Source organism: Labrus mixtus, chromosome 14, assembly GCF_963584025.1.
Source record: "Labrus mixtus chromosome 14, fLabMix1.1, whole genome shotgun sequence".
In the NCBI taxonomy this organism is placed as follows: domain Eukaryota; kingdom Metazoa; phylum Chordata; class Actinopteri; order Labriformes; family Labridae; genus Labrus; species Labrus mixtus.
In genome coordinates, this window is record NC_083625.1 from 15,510,281 (window position 1) to 15,529,605 (window position 19,325).

The 19,325-nt window shown below is 37.8% G+C and overlaps 2 protein-coding genes, 1 long non-coding RNA gene and 8 other non-coding genes across 15 annotated transcripts in view; 8 read left to right on the top strand and 3 right to left on the bottom strand.

Moving 5' to 3' along the window:
• Positions 1-19,325, bottom strand: part of LOC132988184 (methyltransferase-like protein 27) — a 144,673-nt gene that overhangs the window by 91,390 nt on the left and 33,958 nt on the right. The window lies entirely within an intron of this gene.
• On the bottom strand, positions 758-6,766 carry rab34b (RAB34, member RAS oncogene family b). 2 transcript variants are annotated; one of them, XM_061055363.1, is made up of 11 exons: positions 6,633-6,766; positions 6,022-6,078; positions 5,742-5,833; positions 4,713-4,778; positions 4,033-4,134; positions 3,815-3,879; positions 3,643-3,694; positions 3,441-3,522; positions 2,812-2,902; positions 2,584-2,691; positions 758-1,147 (listed from the first exon to the last, which is right to left on the bottom strand). In XM_061055363.1, exons 2-11 carry the CDS (start codon positions 6,067-6,069, stop codon positions 1,086-1,088), a joined length of 768 nt encoding a protein of 255 aa, XP_060911346.1. In that variant the 5' UTR covers positions 6,070-6,078; positions 6,633-6,766; the 3' UTR covers positions 758-1,085. The 2 variants fall into 2 exon arrangements, with proteins under 2 accessions (XP_060911346.1, XP_060911345.1); XM_061055362.1 differs by lacking the exon at positions 6,633-6,766 and having other exon boundaries at positions 6,022-6,158.
• LOC132988921 (U1 spliceosomal RNA) lies at positions 1,695-1,858 on the bottom strand. The gene has a single exon (XR_009675891.1). It is a non-coding gene; the product is annotated as a U1 spliceosomal RNA (small nuclear RNA).
• LOC132988164 (uncharacterized) lies at positions 7,131-11,116 on the top strand. Of its 2 annotated transcripts, XR_009675789.1 has the most exons (9): positions 7,131-7,264; positions 7,773-7,831; positions 8,032-8,504; positions 8,697-8,789; positions 9,056-9,374; positions 9,581-9,629; positions 9,824-9,910; positions 10,165-10,219; positions 10,997-11,115. It is a non-coding gene; the product is annotated as an uncharacterized LOC132988164 (long non-coding RNA). The 2 variants fall into 2 exon arrangements; XR_009675788.1 differs by having other exon boundaries at positions 7,773-8,504; positions 10,997-11,116.
• On the top strand, positions 7,872-7,948 carry LOC132988914 (small nucleolar RNA SNORD49). Its single transcript, XR_009675884.1, has one exon. It is a non-coding gene; the product is annotated as a small nucleolar RNA SNORD49 (small nucleolar RNA).
• Positions 8,124-8,197, top strand: LOC132988917 (small nucleolar RNA SNORD65). Its single transcript, XR_009675887.1, has one exon. It is a non-coding gene; the product is annotated as a small nucleolar RNA SNORD65 (small nucleolar RNA).
• Positions 8,549-8,622, top strand: LOC132988920 (small nucleolar RNA SNORD65). Its single transcript, XR_009675890.1, has one exon. It is a non-coding gene; the product is annotated as a small nucleolar RNA SNORD65 (small nucleolar RNA).
• On the top strand, positions 8,905-8,978 carry LOC132988919 (small nucleolar RNA SNORD65). Its single transcript, XR_009675889.1, has one exon. It is a non-coding gene; the product is annotated as a small nucleolar RNA SNORD65 (small nucleolar RNA).
• LOC132988913 (small nucleolar RNA SNORD49) lies at positions 9,423-9,500 on the top strand. The gene has a single exon (XR_009675883.1). It is a non-coding gene; the product is annotated as a small nucleolar RNA SNORD49 (small nucleolar RNA).
• LOC132988922 (small nucleolar RNA SNORD65) lies at positions 9,671-9,744 on the top strand. Its single transcript, XR_009675892.1, has one exon. It is a non-coding gene; the product is annotated as a small nucleolar RNA SNORD65 (small nucleolar RNA).
• Positions 10,017-10,090, top strand: LOC132988918 (small nucleolar RNA SNORD65). Its single transcript, XR_009675888.1, has one exon. It is a non-coding gene; the product is annotated as a small nucleolar RNA SNORD65 (small nucleolar RNA).

A 19,325-nucleotide genomic window follows, 5' to 3' on the forward strand; every position in this document is an offset into this window, starting at 1 on the left:
TACATGGTCTCTCTCAGCAAGGGATGTGATTGGTTGTCGGCAGTAGTTGGGGTTAGAGAAGTGTTGTTTCTGGCACTGCTGATGACCTTTTCTACCTGTGATCCCTTTAATAAAAGTGTTCATATTAAACCTCAAGTTTTTTTTGGTACTAATATGGGAAACAGACTGACAGTCCATACATCTGATAGTAGTGATGTCTTTGCTCTTGATTGTCTTCACAGAGGAAATTTGATTAGATGTGGACCGAATTTGAATAATTTAACGCCCTGTAAAGTACGCAGTATGTTTTCCAGTACATACATTTTTTTAACCAAAGACAACATAGTGAACAAAAACTAATTTATTTACAGTTTATATCCAATGAGCCATAATATGAGAGTACATATGTGTTTTAATAGGAAACAAGAGGATATATGCAGACTTACACAGACAAACTTCTTTTTAATGACTGAAGGAGAGAAAATGAATTAGTTTTAGATGTCTGCTTGTAACTGTCCCTGCAAACAATCCCTCCATTTTCAGGATCATGAGAACTCGCATCGGAAGAGAAGGAAGAGCTGTGGGTGTGACGGGCGGTCATGGGAGTCAGCGTACGCATCACATTAGCTGCAGACACATGACTGGAGACCAGTGAGGAAACCCACCAAAAATGCATGAGTACAAACATTTGCTTGTCACAGGAAAATAAATGTTTCCGTTGACGGACAGACACGAGTTTATGAAAGCATCAACATATTGTTATTTAATAAAAGATCTAGAGGAGAATAATGTCCTTCGTTTCATAAATGTTCAACAAGCATATCACAAAGCTCTATTTGTTGTAACCCAGGCCGGCAGTACAAACATCCCTGAGAAGACTTATGGCTGTTTACAGCTCAATTTCATTATCTGAAACAGAACTAGCTCCTTCTCATGCTATCTGCAGGCACTACAAATGCAATAAAATGCAGATGATGCTGCTTTTCAAAGGCTCGATTCAAGATGTCATTGAGCATGCAGATTCTTATTTCAGTTTCTCCTTCAGCGTAATTCGTTGCTGTTTAGTCGGCGCAGAGTGTATCACGGCAGTCGTTGGTTCACTAGTCTCAGCAGCAGTTGGAGCTCCTCTTGATGGGTTTGTGGTTGTTTTCTGTGCTGTCTGTGAGCCCTGTGGACGACATGTTTCAAATAAAACACCTTTCACAAATTTACATTCAGAATTTAAAATGTAACGTTTAGAAAACAGAGTGTCAGATTTTAAAGGGTATTCTTATTTTCAACAAATCCTGCTTAAAGAAACAAACAAGCAATGAACTGATCTGACAAACTCAGAAACTTATGAATGAGCCACATCATTGTACTGTGTTCCTTTGTTACAATTGTACAACGTGGTTGTTGTAAAGACATACAATAACAATAATAATTTATTGATCCCGCGAGTGTTTTTACACTCTGTCTAGTTAACATGCTACACAAACATATGCTGAAATACACACACATGCACTGATGGAGGGGTCTCGGGGTGGGGGGGCTGCCCACGGTGGGTGCTCCTGAGCTGGGGGGGGGGGGGGGGGGGGTGCCTTGCTCAGGGGCACCTTGGCTCTCCAGCTATCAGACCAATTTCCAGACTTGGTCCATGCCGGGACTTGAACTGGTGACCCTCTGATTCCTAACCCAAGTCCCTACAGACTGAGTTACTGCTGCCCAAAGAAAATCAGGGGAGAGCGCGAACGCAGTCCCCCACTACCACAAATTATGCAGTTGAGATTCCCACATTTGGGGAATTCACATAGGTCAGCCCCGCCGGAGTGCAATGGCCAGGCCTCGCCATGGGTGAACCACCTTCTTGATCATGGTATCTCCCCTGCCAGGTAAGTATGTCATAAAATAAATATGTTAAACAAATATGTTATATTTGTATAGTGAAAGGGACTGAATGTAAACGCGTCATGTTTGTTCAGATGAAAACACTCCACAGGACTCTTTAACTTCATGGACTATTCAGAAAACTCACAGTTTACTGCTTTTTGAGTCAGAAATACAGTTAATGCTGATTAAACATTTGGTAAGTTTGAAGTCACACTCAATTTTCAACATTTCTTTAAACACGTAGAGAACTTTATACTGCGTTCCTACTGAAAATGTACATCTCCGAAAGAAACAAATGGACTACAAATGGATAAAACAGTATAGACATGCAAGAAATGGACAAACACACAGGGGATCTTGTTTTTGTCGATAAGTAGAAAAAATGTGAAAATCAACCTCATTCAGAGAATGTTCTGATCCCAACCACAAACATGCAAGAGCCTCAGAGCTGATCCTTGGATTCTTGTATGTCATGAGTAAAACTGATTTTTAATGCTTCAACTACAGCTGAAAGACAAACGTTCCTCTGAGGAAATTCTTTCCTTTGACCTTTAGAAACATCACTTAATAACACTGAAGAGTATATCAACATGAAATCCAAACTGGCTCGATACGTGTAACCCTGGCATATGCATGTTCATAGATATTGGAGAACTACTACATTTCTATGGATCAAATAAATAGTAGTATCATGCTGCCTTGTTAATAGTGATTTATCCAAGCAAACAGACTCACTGACTATGTCTCCAAAGTTCCTCGAGCCAGTTTTCTCCAGCTCAGACAAAACATTGGCCTCAAAAGTCAGAGAGGCCACGCGGAAGAAGAAATCCCTGACACCGTCTCCTGGCACAATGAAGAGACACAGGAACGGTTTAAGTGGGATAAAACAGGATGTGAAAAAAAGAAAAGAATTGGTGGTGGGAGATGAAGGTGAACTCATATTAAAGTGTGTTCAACTCCCACCTGACATGGCAGACACAGCCCAGTACTCGGCTTTGATTTCCTCTGACAGTCTGATGGCTTCCTGCTCGACGTGAGCCAACTGATCAGGAGACTGAGGAGAGAGAGAGAGACAAAGAGGGGAGAACGGAGGTCATTGGTGGCTGATCATAAAGTACCAGTGAGGCATTTACATCTGCATCTATCAGTTCATTTTAGAAATGAGAAAAATAACATGATTCCAGGTTCTTTAATGTAAAAAACTGAATTTTTCATAGTTTACATTATAGTGGAGTTATATTTTTATGAATTAGAAAACCAACGGATCAATCAAAGTAGTAGTAACCGAATAGATATTTGCAAGAAGTATCTACAATTTGAGAAGAAACTCTTGATCAAAACCAATCCTTCTAAAATAATCTGAACATACATGAAAAGAACACCAAGGTTTAATGTAAGTGTTGTTTAAGTGTTTTTTATGTTCAACAGTCCAAAACCCAAAGATACTCCTTTAATTATTATACGAAACAGAGAAAAAAAAGGCATCACATCACAGACAGAATGTCTTGTTTCTGTTTATCTCCTTATGACACTGATCGTCTAACATTTGAACTCAGTTTCATTTCACTCAGCTGTTGTTAGGTTTCACTCACGCTGAGGTCCTTCTTAGTACCGACCAGGAACAATAAAACACTGGATGGGTCATTTTCCTTCATAGCATCCTCCAGCCACTGTCTAAACAGACACACACACACACACACACACACACACACAAATGAACACACAACACACTTGTTGATTTCAAATAACATTCTAAAGGGTATAACACTGGCATCATGACGGTTTAGTCCTCACCTGGCATGGGCTAAAGAATTTACACTGCTCAAGTCGAACACAACTATAATGGCTGTGGAACAAAGACAGGAAAGTATGAAAACATTGAAACAGTATGTATGATGACTTGTGTGTTACTTTAGACAAAGGTGAGGGGTTTTAATATATACTATAGAGACTGAGCTAAATTCACCTTGAGCTCCTCTGTAATATGTTGAAGCGATGCATTTGAATCGCTCCTGACCGGCCGTGTCCCACCTGAAATATGAACAGATTGTATGAATATTTTAAAATTCAAACAGAGGGGAGACATTTCAAACAGGCCTTGCTGACCCCTTCAACCTTGTTAACGTAAGTGAGTAAAAGTAAATACATGAGTCTGTGCTGTCTGTGGTGTGTAATCATACTCACAGCTGTAAGCTGAAGGGAACACCGAGCACTTCAAAACGCTCCATCTCAAAATCCACCCCGATGGTTGCTTTGTAGTTCTTTTCAAATGCACCTTTACGAAACCTTTAAAGAACAAAGGGAATTTATATTACTAAATAAACTTTATTTGAATTCATAATTTTGTATAAAAAGTGAAAGATATGTTTATGCTCTAAGTGGTTTAAAAAAAAAGACAAAAAAATCCCATTCTGTAATTCTGTCACAGTCCTGCCCTCGACCGACCCTTCACTAGAATCAATGAAGGTTTTTTAAACAGACTCTCTCTTTTGATCAAACTGGACGTAACTCAGTTAGAACCTTAATGATGATTTGGATCTTCACCAAAGAAAACTTGATTACAAGAACACATTATTCAGACATCAGGGGCTTTGGTGGGGCATCAAACTTACTATCACAAATCTTTCAATTTAAATCAGTGTTTCTGAAATGTCAACATAAAAGCTTTAAACTGAAAGGTTCAAGAAGTATTTACTTCTTGATTTTAGTCATGGTTGTTATCAGAAATAGATTAGTAAAACCTCATTTGAAACCATATAGAACTACAAAGGATACATAAAGTCAAAACAATCAAACCAAAATATTATTTTAAAAAATGCTGATTAAACCTTCAATTGCTCTAATTATTCATGACTGCTTCTTACCTGCTGATCAGACACGTCTTTCCAACTGCAACATCTCCCACTACAATAACCTTGGCGATATTAAAGCTGGTAACAGAAAGAAAATAACATCATTTATTAATGACTCCAAACAACAGCAGCTTAACATGAAACACACCAAATCTAATCAATAACCTGCAGCCACCTATTTCCCCCTTCATAACGTCTGAAAGCATACGGTAATTAACGCGTCTTTTGCATTTTTTTAAAGTCATTTAAGGCACTTTTTATTTACTCCTTGACAGGTGACTGATAGAAATCTGTTGACAGTCCCCAGTCTGTATCATTTTAATAATTGATCTCACAAATGAATTCATGATTAATGATGTTTTTCTCTCTGAAGCACTCATAAGTTTTATTAAGGTTGAAGTTGCTGTGGGCAACTAAGAAGGCTTTGATGGAGAACTCTGCTGATATTTGATATTTTTTCATGTCATATCATCCCATCAGTAAAAGTTTTGTCTGTTCAGCCAAAGCAAGAACGTATTAAATATTTTTGTATCGTCTAAAACACTTCTAAAGTCATAACGAGAACACTGTTTCACGTTCCATTATGTGTGTAGTGAACACTGCTCATCCACTGTCCTGTCACCTCAGCACCAAATGTGTATTACTACTCTCGTTAATATAGTTCTCAGTAGCTGCTGTTTGAGTAATGTTTGCTAAAATCTCCTGTCCCGAACTGATTTATAAGCCTTAAAAAAAACATAAACTATTGTCTAGTTTGTTAAGATGAAATGCCACCGAGCAGGAAGCACCAGTGGAAGATGAGTCTGTTGGTATTGGTCTTTTTCATGTGATTTGTAGTTTCACCGTGTTATCCTCACAACTACTCGATCAATGCAGTCAGTTGTGATGGGTGTGGTGCATGGCTGTCAGCTGACAGAGCAGACATAGCTTGACTCAAATGACTCTGCCTGAACTAATTTAATACAGACACATATCGGAGTGTGTGAAGCAGCAGGATGAAAGGCAGTGTGTGTTGTCCGATTAACCTCTCTGTTACCTTACCTTACTGTGCCTGTCTTCTGCACCTGGCAAGCAGCCTTCACCTGTGGATGGAAGCCGTCTTTGGTGTGCAGGGCTGCATTTGGACTGAAACACTGTTAGAAAGGGAAGAAGGAAACGTCAAACTCAAAAAGAAAGTAATGGAAAGAGACACAATTAAAACTTTTCAAAGTAAACCCAAATTACATCTTATCTATAGACGTGATGTGATGTGATGTGATGTGATGTGTGTGTGTGTGTGTGTGTGTGTGTGTGTGTGTGTGTGTGTGTTTGTGTTACTCACCTGTGGGAGCTGAGTTATGATCCTGTCCTTCTTCACAGGTGGCAACATGCTCTAGCACTAATAAACACACTTTCACACGAAACTACAAACCCTTCAAGCTGCCACTCTCACTGACAGCAAACACACTTCTGCGTCACTTCAAGAGGACCCACATCTTTTCTTCCCCCCCCCCCCTCACCACTCCCTCCACATAAAATGGAAGGACAGAATTGAGGTCTTCCAACTTTTCCTGAAATAGAGCAGACATTCAAAAATTCAAAGTTTGACCGAAGGATAATTTTATTTTGTATTCCAAATAACAAAATGTTTACATTAATAAACATGCAACATCTTATTCCTTATTAATACAAATTCAATTGAGTCTAACGGTCCCGGTACCGTAACCACTGTCAGCCAGATCTTATTTTGTATCGTAAAGGACATATTTCATTTGACAATTTAGAGATTAAAGTTAACACAGGGTGGTTAAACAGTATGTGTCCGATTTGCAAATAAAGAATGAAGCATCGTCAGAGCATTAAAAAAAAAAAGCAAAAATTAAATAATAATTTGATAAAAGAAAAAGTACACAGTTCTCAGGGTTTGTCACAGGCTCAGTTGAAAACTTTTACCTCAAAGTGTCGAGCTGGCTGGAGTGAACTGGGTCTGGGATGTGATGTGATATCCAAAGACTGTCGACAAAAAAAACAAAAAACAAATCCAAACAAAACGACGCTCACAGAGAAGCAGTGAGTCTCTATAGACTGTCAAAAAACAGAAACGCGCATTAAATTACACTTTGAAATGAGGCTAAAATGTGTGAAACAGCGCCATCCTGTGGCCGCATGGTTTCCTTTAATACACTTATTATTAATGAAAACACAATTTATGTTTTACATTAGATTCTAAAAACCTTTCAGTTGCATATTTTCTTCTTTTATTTCTATTTTTTATTCAAGCCATTTTATGAGTAAGATCTAATCTTCATGAACATATTCACAATTACTGTCCGGTAACAATAAACTCCGTCACAACAGGTGGTGCTAGAGCGCCTTTCTCTATGGTTTGGTAACAAAATGCAACTGACGTCATACTCATGCGACGCTAGCCAGGCTTAAAAGCATTGCCAAGGCGTCGCCCCTACCTCTTTTGAATTTGTTAGTCGATGGCACCACCACGTCGGTACTCGACAGCTTTTTTTTCTTAATTTTAACAATGGTGAATAAGTACAAGCTCACAGCAAAACGCACTGTTCATATAACAAGTAAGGCTACTGAATTCTCACTTTAATACTGAAGTTAAAACGTGCTAGTTATAGTTGAATGTTACGATTACGTTGCTGCGACGGGCCTAAGGAGGCCACGTGGGGAACACTGAAGGGGGAAGTAATTAAGTAAAATTAATATATGATAGTATCAACATACTGCTGTTTGCATCGCAAATTGTTATTTTCTATAATCCGCCTTTCCTCGTGGTTTTTCATTAAACCAAGAAAGCCATTTTTAAGCTCTATTTGTGTACAGATTATTTCATAATTAATTTATACTAGCACATACTTCTGTATTACTCGTTTCTCAATTTTTAAAACGATGTCACCTTTTAATTTAATTTTTATGTCTATAAAATGAAGAAATACTTATTGGCTACCACAGTAGTTGACTGACAATCATAAGAGAAAAAAACAAATAACGTCAATTTTAATTTCCATTAATATTTTGTTTAATTTGCCCTCTGTTCGTTTAATTAATGTAGTTTGATGTTTGTCTTTGCAGATGGATTTGAGGCTTGTATTCTCAGTAGGTCACACAGGACATGTGGGATGGCAGTCATGGTGAGTTACAGTAAAGTAAACTTTAATGTTTCATGAAGTTGACAGTGATGAAAACTGTGAATAGGAAGTGCCGTCCGATGCGACAACTGACGATGTTTCATACTCACTATTCTGAGCCCCAACTTGTGTGGTTTCTCAGGGCTAAAGTATACCCACTGCAAATGTAATAAACATTATTTTATTCTCTTTTATCAATACAGCCTCCAATGTTGCCAACTGACGATGATGGATAAAGCCAGACTCAGGTTGGTTTTCTTTGTCTTTTGTTATTTAAATTAATTTAAATAAATTGTATTGATGAACTCTAAACTGAAATAGCTGGAATTACCGGCAGATTGTTCAGTGGTGACTCTCGGTTTTCTGAACATTAAAAGTTGTTACATTACAGTGAATGGACTTTAACTTAAAAATAACATTTGTGTTCTGTAGCTGAAACAACTTGAGCTGCCACACGAGATGTGAAGGCCAGGAAATGCAGCTGTTTACACGATCTGAGTGGGTAAGTTTGTCGTCATTGTCGAATTTCACCCCAAGTATGTAGGCTGATCAACTCTCAGTTCTTAATTAATGTTGCCATCTTTATAGCTAATGTGTCTTTTCATTCTTTCAGAGCTGCCATGCAGCACACTGTGCTACTAACTCAACCAGCCGCCTGAAGTATCAGATTCTCCAGGTAAAATTTTAGACTTTGATTAAATTGGCAAATGTCTGCTTCTGTTGTGATGAAACTTAAACTGAAATAGCTGGAATTACCGTCAGACTGTTCAGTGGTGATATTTGGTTTTCTGAACACAAAATTAAAATGTGTTGTCTTTGACTTGATTCTTGCTGTTTTGTCACCATGCATTTTGTTCTGCTTTTAAAGGTTGCCTTGGTGCTTTAAGATTCTTCTGAAAGACACTGGTCAGTGTCCAAGGAGGAGGATGCTGCTGCGGCCAAGACTTTTGACATGCTCTTGGTAAGTTAAATATTTTGTTATGGTGTCAAGTCAGCTTTTTGGTTGTCTCACCGATGTACAGCAAACATCAATACTTGGTTTTGAACATTTCACAGAATAAGCTTTGACAAGACTGTTGTGATGAAATCTAAACTGAAATAGCTGGAATTACCGTCAGACTGTTCAGTGGTGATATTTGGTTTTCTGAACACAAAATTAAAATGTTTTCTTGAAATGGCTTGGTACTTGCTGTTTTCTCACCAAACATTTTGTTCTGCTTTTTAAAGGTTGCATTGGTGCTTTAAGATTCTTCTGGAAGACACTGGTTAAAGGGATACTTCACCTGGTGAAACACGAATCTGGATTGTAATTGGGTCATACATGTAGTAGTGGGAAATACTTTTTTGAAGTTGGTGCCTTCTTGGCAGAGAAAAGGCAGAAAGTGTCTTTTGGGGTAATGTGGATGAAAGACAACAACTCCCAGAATGCACAACCATTCAAAAATACTACCAGGTTTCTAATGGCACAAAGCTTAATGCAAATTGGTGAAGTATCCCTTTAATCTCTGAGGATGCTGCTGCAGCCCAGACTCTTGACACATCCATGGTAAGTTAAATATTTTTGTATTGTCTTTTGGTTGTCTCACCTATGTACAGCAGTGATGAAAACCTGGAATAGGAAGTGCCGTCCGATGCGACAACTGACGATTATGTGTAATCCAGTTTTCTGAGTCGTTTAAAGCTACACTAAAAAATGACTTTTCATAAATTGAATGCATGTTTTCTAATTTTGTATCTCTGCTTCCATGGCAGGTGTCACTCTGCCAGTTGAAGGCTGTCTTCAGAGGTCTGACATCAACAGGTACCTTTCTTTTTATTGAGCGGATAAACTGCAGTAGTCTGTTGTGATGAAACTTAAACTGAAATAGCTGGAATTACCGTCAGACTGTTCAGTGGTGATATTTGGTTTTCTGAACACAAAATTAACATGTGTTGTCTTGAAGTGACTTGATCCTTGCTGTTTTGTCACCATGCATTTTGTTCTGCTTTTTAAAGGTTGCCTTGGTGCTTTAACATTCTTCTGAAAGACACTGGTCAGTTTCCAAGGATGCTGCTGCAGCAAAGACTTTTGACATGCTCTCGGTAAGTTAAATATTTGTAATGCTGTCAGTAAGCTTTTTGGTTGTCTCACCGATGTATGTCAATACTTGGTTTTGAACATTTCAAAGAATAAGCTTTGACAAGACTGTTATGATGAAATCTAAACTGAAATAGCTGGAATTACCGTCAGATTGTTCAGTGGTGATATTTGGTTTTCTGAACACAGTAGTCTCAGCTTTGGACTTCACACTGGCATGTTAACGGTTTGGAGACTAACTTCCTTTCTCATCCTGCAGTTTTGAATGGAGTGGTTGCAGGAACTCGCCTTGGTATTCCTGCAAGCTGAATGTGGTAAGCCCTAAAGCTCTTTGTCCAGTGTTGCATGTAATGTATTGGCTGTGATTGTAGTTGCTGTAACCTAATCTCCTGCAAAGGATTAATAAACTATCCATCTATAAAAATAGCATTTCAATGAGTGAGATTCAGGCGTTAAGTGGAAGAATAGGCAAGGGCCCCAAATCCTCAGGTTTCCCTGCCTCCTGCAGGCGAATCGCAGAGCAGTGACTATTACATTTTATTTAAAATTCATAAACCTGCACCACATAAATTTAAATGAAGCAAAGTGATCTAGATTAGTTTACTATAATAGAGATGAAAGTGTGGGGATACCTTTTGTTAATGTTTGAAACTTTTTCAACAGTTAAACAGAATTTAAGTTTGGGAAATAATGTTCATTAACAGTTCCCTTGTACTAAATTTAAGATGCTTTAATCTAACGTAATCTGGTTTGTTTCAGCGTAGTATAATCTTGTGAAGAATGTATTAAGTTGATGTTATGGAAGAAAAACAAGCAGGTAGTTATTTAGACAAGTTATCAATTACTGGACTGATTATTTAACACAACAGCATTTTATCATTGGACGTGACTTAAAGAAGTTTTCAAGCAACTACAGTTCTGTTTTCTTAATCTCGCTGCAACCTGTGATCAGATGATTCTCTGCTGGGTGTTGACCTGATTTAAAGAGATTATTACACTGTAAATGAAACAAACATCACTGTAGCTTTCTAAGCTGTACTTTTGTTTGATAATTATTCCAAATCTAATGTGGCTACATTCTTCTCTTACAGATATCAAGAGTGGACATGACCACTGCTGTGAAGATGGATGATGTGAATGTTTGAAAAATGAGGAGATGGATTTGTGTTATTACAATAAATGTCATAAAAAGACTGGGTTGTTGTTGGTCTCATTGAGCCTCCACTTTGACACACAAGCAAACATGTCTTAAGCAGAATGATTCCACATAATGTATTCTTTGACAACAGGTAGGAACTAAGTAAAACTACTGTTTCCCCAAACCCTTCCTGCAAAATAAAGAAATCAAACCTCCAAAGTGAAAAGATCTACGTGGTGAACATGCAGTCCTGTTGGTTTGACTTCATGCTTGTGCTGGTCATCTGGAGATGAACAAGTTGAGAAACAGTGATATCAAAGATTGGCCATCTGAATAACAATATGCTATGATTTCTAGCTCAGGCAGATGTCCATCTAACCCTGAGCTAGAACATCCACAATTTCCCAGTTTGGGGTCAATGAAGTTATTCTAACATGATCAGAGAACCAGAGCACCTACAATCATTTGTGAAGACACTTTGTAGAAGTCAACCATTATATCATTTTGATGCAGAAATCCAAAATGGCCACCATCTAACAAGGTGAAACTCCCTAAGGTGTTTCTTCAGTGAAAACTCATTAAAAGACATATTTGGTACGACATGTTATTACACACATTTGGCTCTTTATGTGCGTGCTGTGTTGGGGGTTTCGGTTGTAACTGCCCCTGAAGAAAATGTTTACTCTCCTGTCGTCACACTCGACAGGCTAAAGTAAGAATCTAAATGGTATTTTTGATCATACTGTATGTTGCCATTTCCCCCATACTAATATTCCAATCCACTTAGGCATTGTATATCAAATCACATTTCATATTAGCTTAATTGCTAACATCTTGGTTTAAAATTGAAGACACACTTTCACCCTGTTGGTGGCCATCTTGGATTTCTGAGTCAAAATGATATCATAATCCTCATGGTTGACTTATTCAAAAAAGATTTACACAAGAGTTGTGCAATTTGATGGATCTTTTTCACCTCGCTCAACCAAACCAACTGTGGGTGTTGACTTTGATTAACCTGATCTATCCGATACTTCTGACAAACATCTGGTTAGAATCGATGTCTATAAATTATCTAGTGAGTGTGAGACTGGAGTGACAAGTGAGGAGCAGTGACAGCACTACAATAAAAATCTTAAATCCATGCTGCTCTTTCTGCATGTGGCTATGATCCAGCTTCAATTATGCAATCCCTGCAGAGCACAAACAACGTAAAGTGGACTTGTGTTACAGGTCAGCGACGAGGACAGGAACCAGTGTCAGAAAGAGCGTGATGATGGAGAGTTCTGGTAAAGCAATTTTTAAAAATCCAGTGCCATGAACTCCCTTAATTTCAAACTTTTCAAGGAACATTTGGTGTACATCATTTCCTAGTAGGTATAAAGGAGGGTATTTTTCGCTGTCAGTGGCCTATTGCTCCATGATGAGTCACAAAAATGAATCATGTCGTGTGTTGGTTCTTGCCAAGCTGGCAGTGAAATAATTAATATACTATAGCAACAGAAGAAGAAAAAAAAAGACTTAATACATTTTAATTCAAAGACCACACCCATTGCATACCATTCAAGGAAGGGGGATGGAAACATTTATGACTGAAAGTTTATCTTTTGTGTTGCAGATCAGCACGGAAGCAGTTAATGTTACTATATCTGCTAAGTTAATAGATAGAGATCAGGTTTTTATTAAAAAAATATATGTTGGGCAATGCCACTGGCTGCTATTGAATAAGGTGTATGAGAATGTCAAATTCTTATACTCTAAAGTTTCTAAACAAGTGATTCCTAAAGTGTGCGCTGTGGCCCTCTGGTGGACCTGGAAGGTACTGCAGGTGGGCCAGGTTACAGTAGTTTCGTTTACAATGAATGGAACACCTGTTTTTTTATTTTTCAATATTACAATTTGCCAAAACCATGCTTACATATTCTGTTGCTTTATACATTTTTAATCTATGTGGATGCATTATATAGAATCAGGCCACTGCATTTTGGGAGGCTGGCCTTTTTTGATAATAAGTGCTGTATGTCAAATAACTTACGGTAATCATATAATGAAAACACTTCAGGGTGAAGATGGGGACTTTTGTGCCTATTATGAATACATGGACATCTGCTGTGATAGCCCTAACTTTGTGGATGGTGACGCTGTCTGTCAGTGGAATTGTTCACTGAAAGAAGGCCGCTGGGCAGGCAGGAAAGTCTGCAGGGGGTCCAAACGGCCTGACAGGTGAGGTTAGAGTTTTGATTTTTTTGAGGTAAGTTAATAAAAAAAACATCCTCAATACATTTTTTGTAATTGATCTTCACTTAGCATAGCGATGATAATGGGGACAGATTAACCGTTCAGATCTTCAAGGTCAGTGTGGTTTCATATGTATAAGTGAGTAAATATGTCTGTGGTCATTGTGTTGCATTTGTGCTGTGTTTTATTGACATTATATCACAGGCGTTATGTGTAATCTTATATCCTCATCTTTTGTTCTAAACTGGTGCCATCACAGGTAAAAATAAATAAAAACTAATAATATACTGCTTATGTTATAAATAAATTATCAGGCACATACAAAGAGCCTTGACACATAAACATTTTTCCCTTTTATGATTTTCTGTAGGCACCCAAAGGACGACTTCCTTTTTATCTCTTCCAGAATCAGGAACCTCTAAAAGTCATTGAGTTCAGCCAGAAGAGAGAGCTGATCGAGTTCCACAGCCTGGAGCTGGGGGAGTACTTGATCATCTCTTGCATGGACGAACCCATCAGGACCTCAAGCTTCATCATGACAATCTACTCCAAGGCTGAATCTGAGATGGAGTGAAGATTTTTTTTATAAAACAGATTGTTCTTGTGAGGCTGATGGAGATTTTCATGGTGGATCGTTAACTGTTATTTATACCTCTTGGGTTGATTTTAAAATTATTGTTTACCATTATATGCATTCTAAAGGACAAATAAATAATGAAAACAAAAACTCAGTTGTTAGTTACCTGAAACTTGTATTAAGTATTGCCCCCCAATACAACTACCCTTCATGTTAACAAAAATGGCTGCTTATTGTGTATGTCTGTAAAGACTTATTAAGGTACCTTGTGGAGCCCATTGTTTCACTATGAAGCAGAGGTTTTATGAGTGTGTCCCTTGCTGGTTTGTATCATGCAAGGACACACCTAGATGTTCATGAGCATGCTTGTTAAAAGATGGACTTCATAGCTTCCAGCTGCTAACCAGCATTTAGCTGAATGAGGTCATTTTGGTCATTTCCCATTTCAGTGCAGGGAAGCGGACTGCTCGCACATACAGATGGATGAAAACAATACATGTTTTATACTGTCCAGAAAATCTGATCGCTATATGTTTTCCTAAAAAGATTAGATTGTTTTTAAACCCAAGGACAAAATCATTTTTTATATCAATATAAATATATGATTTACTCTGAGTTTAATGGCTTTCTAATATAAATTCATGTAAGCTGCTTTTTTAAAGATATTTTAGCCCTGAAACAAGTCCTCTTCTTAATATTTGGGGGGTTTACTAGCCCTTGTAAGAACCCTGTTTTCTCAATCCTAATTCTTTCACTTTGAGCAATGGGGTCTGTTACACAAAAAAGGTTCTGTTCTGAGCTGGATTGCTCCCAATGGATGTCACCTTCATTCCTCATACAGGAAACACAATATATGAATAGAAACCTGGAATCAACTAACAAGCCAGGTAAAGTCAATGCAGACACAGATACTAATTATTGACAATTACTTAATAGTGAACAAAATGTTCACCTCTTGAATGACTTGTCAGTTCAATAATGAGCCATTATGTCAGAGGAAATCTTTAAAGGCACCAACTACACAAACACTGATGTTTTGCCAAGATCAGTGAATGTAGTTAGAGCCGAGATGACACACAGCAGTACAGCCAGAGGCTCTCACCTGTCACTCAAAGCAACAAGGCTTATAATTATGTTCAACTTTAAGCCTTTACGTATTCAAATGTTAGAATGTTAGAATGTTAGAATGTTAGAATTTCAACCTGGGAGAAATGTGACAAATAGAGAAAATAGCTATATAGAGACCAAACTTTTCTTTAATACAGGACTTTAAACATGTTTAATTCTGCTGTAATGTTTGGCATCATGAGCATCTATAGGGATTGCCCCACTTCTGTCAGCCTGAAGTTGCCACTTCTTCAACTGCAGTTGTTGCACTTCCAGCCCAACAGGTTGCCGCTGCATTACAATAACTTTCAGGTTTTAAATAGAGGTAAATCTATAAACACATAGGCCAACATGAATTAACATTTCTCCTACAGGTCAGCGACGAGGACAGGAACCAGTGTCAGAAAGAGCGTGATGATGGAGAGTTCTGGTAAAGCAATTTTTAAAAATCCAGTGCCATGAACTCCCTTAATTTCAAACTTTTCAAGGAACATTTGGTGTACATCATTTCCTAGTAGGTATAAAGGAGGGTATTTTTCGCTGTCAGTGGCCTATTGCTCCATGATGAGTCACAAAAATGAATCATGTCGTGTGTTGGTTCTTGCCAAGCTGGCAGTGAAATAATTAATATACTATAGCAACAGAAGAAGAAAAAAAAAAGACTTAATACATTTTAATTCAAAGACCACACCCATTGCATACCATTCAAGGAAGGGGGATGGAAACATTTATGACTGAAAGTTTATCTTTTGTGTTGCAGATCAGCACGGAAGCAGTTAATGTTACTATATCTGCTAAGTTAATAGATAGAGATCAGGTTTTTATTAAAAAAATATATGTTGGGCAATGCCACTGGCTGCTATTGAATAAGGTGTATGAGAATGTCAAATTCTTATACTCTAAAGTTTCTAAACAAGTGATTCCTAAAGTGTGCGCTGTGGCCCTCTGGTGGACCTGGAAGGTACTGCAGGTGGGCCAGGTTACAGTAGTTTCGTTTACAATGAATGGAACACCTGTTTTTTTATTTTTCAATATTACAATTTGCCAAAACCATGCTTACATATTCTGTTGCTTTATACATTTTTAATCTATGTGGATGCATTATATAGAATCAGGCCACTGCATTTTGGGAGGCTGGCCTTTTTTGATAATAAGTGCTGTATGTCAAATAACTTACGGTAATCATATAATGAAAACACTTCAGGGTGAAGATGGGGACTTTTGTGCCTATTATGAATACATGGACATCTGCTGTGATAGCCCTAACTTTGTGGATGGTGACGCTGTCTGTCAGTGGAATTGTTCACTGAAAGAAGGCCGCTGGGCAGGCAGGAAAGTCTGCAGGGGGTCCAAACGGCCTGACAGGTGAGGTTAGAGTTTTGATTTTTTTGAGGTAAGTTAATAAAAAAAACATCCTCAATACATTTTTTGTAATTGATCTTCACTTAGCATAGCGATGATAATGGGGACAGATTAACCGTTCAGATCTTCAAGGTCAGTGTGGTTTCATATGTATAAGTGAGTAAATATGTCTGTGGTCATTGTGTTGCATTTGTGCTGTGTTTTATTGACATTATATCACAGGCGTTATGTGTAATCTTATATCCTCATCTTTTGTTCTAAACTGGTGCCATCACAGGTAAAAATAAATAAAAACTAATAATATACTGCTTATGTTATAAATAAATTATCAGGCACATACAAAGAGCCTTGACACATAAACATTTTTCCCTTTTATAATTTTCTGTAGGCACCCAAAGGACGACTTCCTTTTTATCTCTTCCAGAATCAGGAACCTCTAAAAGTCATTGAGTTCAGCCAGAAGAGAGAGCTGATCGAGTTCCACAGCCTGGAGCTGGGGGAGTACTTGATCATCTCTTGCATGGACGAACCCATCAGGACCTCAAGCTTCATCATGACAATCTACTCCAAGGCTGAATCTGAGATGGAGTGAAGATTTTTTTTTATAAAACAGATTGTTCTTGTGAGGCTGATGGAGATTTTCATGGTGGATCGTTAACTGTTATTTATACCTCTTGGGTTGATTTTAAAATTATTGTTTACCATTATATGCATTCTAAAGGACAAATAAATAATGAAAACAAAAACTCAGTTGTTAGTTACCTGAAACTTGTATTAAGTATTGCCCCCCAATACAACTACCCTTCATGTTAACAAAAATGGCTGCTTATTGTGTATGTCTGTAAAGACTTATTAAGGTACCTTGTGGAGCCCATTGTTTCACTATGAAGCAGAGGTTTTATGAGTGTGTCCCTTGCTGGTTTGTATCATGCAAGGACACACCTAGATGTTCATGAGCATGCTTGTTAAAAGATGGACTTCATAGCTTCCAGCTGCTAACCAGCATTTAGCTGAATGAGGTCATTTTGGTCATTTCCCATTTCAGTGCAGGGAAGCGGACTGCTCGCACATACAGATGGATGAAAACAATACATGTTTTATACTGTCCAGAAAATCTGATCGCTATATGTTTTCCTAAAAAGATTAGATTGTTTTTAAACCCAAGGACAAAATCATTTTTTATATCAATATAAATATATGATTTACTCTGAGTTTAATGGCTTTCTAATATAAATTCATGCAAGCTGCTTTTTTAAATATAGTTTAGCCCTGAAACAAGTCCTCTTCTTAATATTTGGGGGGTTTACTAGCCCTTGTAAGAACCCTGTTTTCTCAATCCTAATTCTTTCACTTTGAGCAATGGGGTCTGTTACACAAAAAAGGTTCTGTTCTGAGCTGGATTGCTCACAATGGATGTCACCTTCATTCCTCATACAGGAAACACAATATATGAATAGAAACCTGGAATCAACTAACAAGCCAGGTAAAGTCAATGCAGACACAGATATTAATTATTGACAATTACTTAATAGTGAACAAAATTTTCACCTCTTGAATGACTTGTCAGTTCAATAATGAGCCATTATGTCAGAGGAAATCTTTAAAGGCACCAACTACACAAACACTGATGTTTTGTCAAGATCAGTGAATGTAGTTAGAGCCGAGATGACACACAGCAGTACAGCCAGAGGCTCTCACCTGTCACTCAAAGCAACAAGGCTTATAATTATGTTCAACTTTAAGCCTTTACGTATTCAAATGTTAGAATGTTAGAATGTTAGAATGTTAGAATTTCAACCTGGGAGAAATGTGACAAATAGAGAAAATAGCTATATAGAGACCAAACTTTTCTTTAATACAGGACTTTAAACATGTTTAATTCTGCTGTAATGTTTGGCATCATGAGCATCTATAGGGATTGCCCCACTTCTGTCAGCCTGAAGTTGCCACTTCTTCAACTGCAGTTGTTGCACTTCCAGCCCAACAGGTTGCCGCTGCATTACAATAACTTTCAGGTTTTAAATAGAGGTAAATCTATAAACACATAGGCCAACATGAATTAACATTTCTCCTCTGGATTTTTTCAGATTTTATCAAAAGGAATGTTGTTGTATTTGACTTCTTCACAACACAAAAAGTTCAGGAGTCTAATCCCTCCATATCAGGAAAGGAGCCTCCTGCGATGCAAGTATAGGAACTTAAAAGATTGAAGATACTTCCTAATTATAAAAATACATGAAAACATTATCAAGTAAAGTTATCTTTACCAATAAAATTCAGAAAAGTGTCATTGTGTTTAATTGTTGTGACAAAATAATAGGTCCAGATCACCACTAAATTGTTTTATTCCTTGATTAAAGTCCTCTGCTTCTTGTGTATGAAAGTGAGGAAACTCCTCTTCATGCTCCCTTTGCAGAAATAAGAAATAAAAGCTGTCATTAAATGACAAACTCCTGTATTCTTGACTAAACTATACAATTAGCACTGCACTATTTAAATGTTTATTTTCTTGCTTCAGGGTTTGATATCTTCTAGAGACATCATCGCTGAAACTGAATTTAATAGTCCAAACCATTGAGGGATGGGGAACTTAAGAAGGGGACATTTAGACTTAATGTCAAGTAAGTCATCAAGATGTTTTTAGTACTCACAGATTTTCTGTTTCAGCAGAAATGAGAACAAGTTATGTCTGTTGGACTGCCCTTCATTCGCTGTGACAGGTGTCAGACAGGTTTATGATTCACGTCTTGTTCTTCCAAGCGAGTGATTAATGATGTCCTCAGAGTAGAACTAACAGAATCCTAATAAAGACTCAATTCTGAGGCTTTTGGGTAAGGGGAATGCAGGTGGCGGTTACATATAATACTCCTGTACCCAAGGGGTAAGAAACCGTTACAACCGGTTCTTGACAGCCTGCTGTAACAAGTCCCTTTAAATCGACCTGTCAGGCTGTCAGGACGCATTGTTCACTCTGAGGCGGGGGGCACATTGGTTTGAA

Bases quoted from the DNA above. Each gene is read 5' to 3' on its own strand.
- rab34b (XM_061055363.1), bottom strand. From the start codon at position 6,069: ATGTTGCCACCTGTGAAGAAGGACAGGATCATAACTCAGCTCCCACAG. The intron at 2,692-2,811 runs GTGGGAGTTGAA...TCATTGTGCCAG, and splicing joins GGCTGTGTCTGCCATGTCAG to GAGACGGTGTCAGGGATTTC. The intron at 1,148-2,583 runs GTGAGTCTGTTT...TGTCGTCCACAG, and splicing joins GAACTTTGGAGACATAGTCA to GGCTCACAGACAGCACAGAA.